The 4,375-nt window shown below is 40.2% G+C and overlaps 1 protein-coding gene across 2 annotated transcripts; it reads left to right on the forward strand.

Annotated features, from left to right (window-relative positions):
• Positions 1-481: 481 nt before the first annotated feature.
• LOC101861466 (splicing factor 3B subunit 5) lies at positions 482-2,917 on the forward strand. 2 transcript variants are annotated; one of them, XM_035972262.1, is made up of 2 exons: positions 482-604; positions 2,419-2,917. In XM_035972262.1, the coding sequence occupies exon 2, from the start codon at positions 2,449-2,451 to the stop codon at positions 2,704-2,706; it is 258 nt and encodes an 85-aa protein (XP_035828155.1). In that variant the 5' UTR covers positions 482-604; positions 2,419-2,448; the 3' UTR covers positions 2,707-2,917. The 2 variants fall into 2 exon arrangements, with proteins under 2 accessions (XP_035828155.1, XP_035828156.1); XM_035972263.1 differs by having other exon boundaries at positions 2,422-2,917.
• Positions 2,918-4,375: the final 1,458 nt, after the last annotated feature.

Consider the following 4,375-nt stretch of genomic DNA (forward strand, 5'->3'; position numbering starts at 1 on the left):
CCCTCTCTCTCTCTCCCTCCCTCTCTCTCCCTCTCCCTCTCTATCTCTCCTCTCTCCCTCAGAAAATTTTTCGGTCGCTACCCGAATTCGAACCCGGGACCTGAATGAGAGGCACACACCTTAACTTCTTGGCCACAAGAGCCCGCTGTTGTACTTGTACAGTCTTCAATCGCAGTGTTTTGTAAAAATGTGAGACAAGGAGCTTGGGTTAAGAGCAAAAGACTGTACAAGAGGACTGAGGAAGATAACAAAAAAGTAAGCAAAACAATAGAACTTAACTATAAGTTATAAAGGGATAATTAAGATCTTTTTAACCCTTGTCCTCGAAAATTGGCCTCCTAATTTCTATTTGGCCTTTTGAGAAACATGTACATCGTATCTCCTTTTTAGTGTAAATCTATGGTTTGGCCTCCATTTTGGCTTCTAGCCTGACAAACTTCCTCTTGTTTCTTTTATCTGGCAACCCTATAGATTTAAAAAAAAAAAGGAGATAACTCTGGGCAACCCTGTCAGCCCAGCTGTATGTCATTGTGTTGTTTTGACAGAGAAACTAATCGGAACACATTGGATAAGTTGGACAACGTAGAATTATCAACTCTCTTTGGTAATGTTACTTCTCAATAACCAATGCTGCTTTTTGGACAGATCTAGACTAGATGGGTAGATATGATCTAGATTCTAGTGTCATGTGTGTGTGATTTGGAATAGCGAAGGGTTTTTCATTTGTTGGCTCTGTACTGTCTGTGACTGTGCCGCTATGCTTCAGCTTCAGTTTAGTCGCCAATATAATGTGTTTAGTTTAGTCTTTAACTTTAGTGTTTAGGCTCTAGATTCTAGATCTAGATCTAGATTAGATGTAGATCTAGAATCTTGTATTGTTAGTGTTGGTGATTAGATCTAGATCTAGATCCAGGCCTTACCCCGGACAAAAAGTCTTAACTCTAGATTCTAGATCTAGAATCTAGATTTCTAGATCTATAGATTTTAGATTAGATTAGATTCTCTATCTGTTTGAATTCTGTAGGATGGGCTTGGGCTTGGTGATTTCAGTTTCTAAGTCTATAGTCTATAGATTTAGATCTAGATCTAGATTTAGATCTAAATCTAGATTAGATCTAGAGTCTAGATTTAAATGAATTATAATGCGTGTGGATTTTATTTTTAAAGCACGGCCACCTCTATTCTCACCCGGGGTGAGAATAGTGCAGGCGGGTCTTGTGGCTATTCTCACCCGGTGCGCGTGTCAACAAATTTTGCGTTCACCCTAAACCACAGAATTCTACACTGTGATAAGAGAAAAATTGTAGAATTCTGTGCTGTGAACAAACGTTCCATTACAACTGTACTTGTAGCCTACTAACTAAAAGCGTACAATTTTGTCTGTGGGCAGTGGAGAGAGAGAGTGAGAAAGAGAGAGAACAAAACAAAATGGCGACCCGCGTAGTTCGGCTCGATTCGAAAAGTTAAATAGCCGTAGCATCTTTGTAGACAACCAAATTAATTTACTTTTGTGTTTTAACATCATTTTTTAACTTTGTTTTGGTCAATTTGATCGTCCACACCGATAGACAGTATTCAGAAAGAGACAGAGAGAGAGAGAAGAGGGGAGGAGTAGATCTTGCGAGAACTTCCGGGCGGGTGAGAATAGCCACTTTCTTAAAGCACACAAAAAATAAATTTTTGCTTTAAATTTAGATCTACCTAAGGACTTTAAGCTTTGGAAGCGACAAAATTTGGCGCCCAGTTTTATACCAACAGACATTGTTAGCATGCACACGTCTTAATGGTGTATTAGCCTTAGGGATGGACGGGCGGCCAGCTCTGACAACCATCCAAGATAACCACCTGAACAACCGACCTCTTCCCATTTCCCCCCTTTGTGGGGGGTTTTTCTATCCTAAATTATATTTCTAGTCGACTTTGCTTGTGTGTTGAACTCGCTTTGAGTTGATCTTCGGTTAAGTTGATCTTTTTCTCAGGTCCCAGCACCCAGCACCTCTTCTTCTTGATTGATTTTTTTTTCACTCCTCCAACAACATCAACCTGTCCCCGTCGTTTTATGCAAGAAAAATTCTGAAATTATGCAAACTGAGCCCAAAAATGTGGAATTATGCGATTCTGTTTGTTTAATTTTTTTACAAAGAATGATAAAGGAAAATAATCAGAAATTATGCAAAAAGCGATCAAATTTTGCAAAATTATGCAGGGTGCATGATAAAACCACGGGGACAGATCAACTCATCCGTAGTCGACTGTCATCATTGTCCACCAATATGTCGTCTACAATATGTCTACCAGTCAAAGTCAACCACTTTTCTCCTCAACAGTGAGTGGCTATCTTGGATCATTTCCCTATATATATGTAATTTCACAACTTCCTGTACTATTAACATGTCTTTTTATTTTTTCATTTTCTTCAGGTTCGGTCCTAGGTTACTGTCTACAACAATGGGCGACCGGTACAACATTCACAGCCAGCTGGAGCATCTGCAGTCAAAGTACATCGGTACAGGACACGCAGACACCACAAAGTGGGACTGGATGACCAACCAACACAGGGATACCTACGCCTCGTACCTGGGACATTTCGACATGCTGAACCACTTGAGCCTGGTAGAGAATGAGTCCAAAGCTCGAGTCCGCTTCAACATCATGGAGAAAATGCTGCAGCCTTGTGGACCCCCTCCAAAACGGCCGGAGGACTAACTGGACTGATGTGTTACAATGATCAGCTACATTTTTGTTTCATTTTTATCATTCGGTCCATAATTTCATGTGACCCCGGAAGTGTACAAAAATCTTTTAAAGACAAGAACTCATGGGAAATAAACTTGATGCTCATTTTTTCATATTTCACCTGGGTGTATCCCCTGTTCATTGGACATTAAAATAAAGGATTATCATTTGTTTATGGTCAGTTCCTATTCTCTGTTACTTTTGTGTACCTGTGGCTGGGAGAAATAAAACTTACTAGATTCTATCTGTGTTCAGCTACAGTGCAGCCTCTCTATAACGACCTCCGATATAACGACATCCTCTGTATAGTGACATGGTACCCAAGTCCTGATTTTTTCTTTTTATATATATACACATATCAATATATCATTTGTAATATTTTTGGTTGCCTCTCTATATCAACAACTCACTATAACATTTTTTTTTGGTCCTGACAGTATCGTTATAGAGAGGCTGCACTGTAGTTCAGTGGAATCAAAACTTTACGACACTCAGCGTCTGTGGTGTAACAGTTTGGCTCTTCACCTTGATGTGAATTAGATTCCCAAGTGAGAAAGAAATTTGATTGATTATCTCTCTTTCTGTTAGGATTGGGATGTTGCCCATAGAGCAATGTCATCACCGTGTGATTGATAGTAACATGTACCAGACAACTCATAATACAGCAAGAAGTTTTGCTTTGAGGAATCATCTTTACCCGCTGCTGAGCCTATTTTTGAAAGATGCCACTGACAGTGACAGGCCCTACCTCCAACACATCAAGCAAACTGTTTGAAGTGGGTGGTTGGCGGGTGCTCTGGTGTGGGTTTTTTTCTTCTTTCCTGTCAAACATTTATCGTCTTTATCTCTCCTACTTTTTTGTGTTAGTTACTCTCTTGTAACACCTCTAATCTTCGCCACTTATATGACCTTATTGTGTATTGCAAGTGCTGTAAAACTCGTACTATTTAACTAAAAACTGTTTGAACCAAAGCCTTACCAGTAAAGTTACTTGTCCATTGCTTTAGGAAAATTTGTCTCTTCTGAAAAAAAATTTTTTTTTTTTTTTTTGGTGCAGGTATTTTTACACTCCCGTCGACACAATTTAGATCATTCAGGAGATAGTGGGATTGTAAATGAGCCGATTCATTGATGTCATGCTCCTAACTGTGCCTGAACTGCAACAAGGAACTGCTGCTTTTTCTTTCCTAATCCTTGCTATCGTCATTTTTCCTGTACTTCCTTTGTATGTTTGTCACACTCTTTTATGACCCGCTATTTCCGGGGTCCCTTGATAGTGGAAGCAGACTTTGTGCTGTTGAAGCAAGAGATGTGAGTAGAGTAAGTCTGAATCCCTGTAAGGGCTTCTCTGTTGACATCCATCCCTTGGCGTTCATACTCATACTCATAGTAAAACCTCTACTAAAACTAATTCAGGAGATGGGCTTTGGCCTTGCCAGTCGGGGGCTAAAAGCCCTGCCTGAGAGGGATACAACGAAGACAACTACAGCAAAATGACCCAGATACTCAATAAATATTCTCCCTATTCAAGAACCGACCACTTGTCTCCTGCATGCAACGGCAAAGTGCCTGACCGCTACACCACAGTGAGACCACAGACATTACATTGGTTCCATTGCTGCGGGTGGTTAGTGGGTAC

The sequence above is a fragment of the Aplysia californica genome, unplaced genomic scaffold (genome assembly GCF_000002075.1).
Source record: "Aplysia californica isolate F4 #8 unplaced genomic scaffold, AplCal3.0 scaffold00630, whole genome shotgun sequence".
In the NCBI taxonomy this organism is placed as follows: domain Eukaryota; kingdom Metazoa; phylum Mollusca; class Gastropoda; order Aplysiida; family Aplysiidae; genus Aplysia; species Aplysia californica.

Bases quoted from the DNA above. Each gene is read 5' to 3' on its own strand.
- LOC101861466 (XM_035972262.1), top strand. From the start codon at position 2,449: ATGGGCGACCGGTACAACATTCACAGCCAGCTGGAGCATCTGCAGTCA.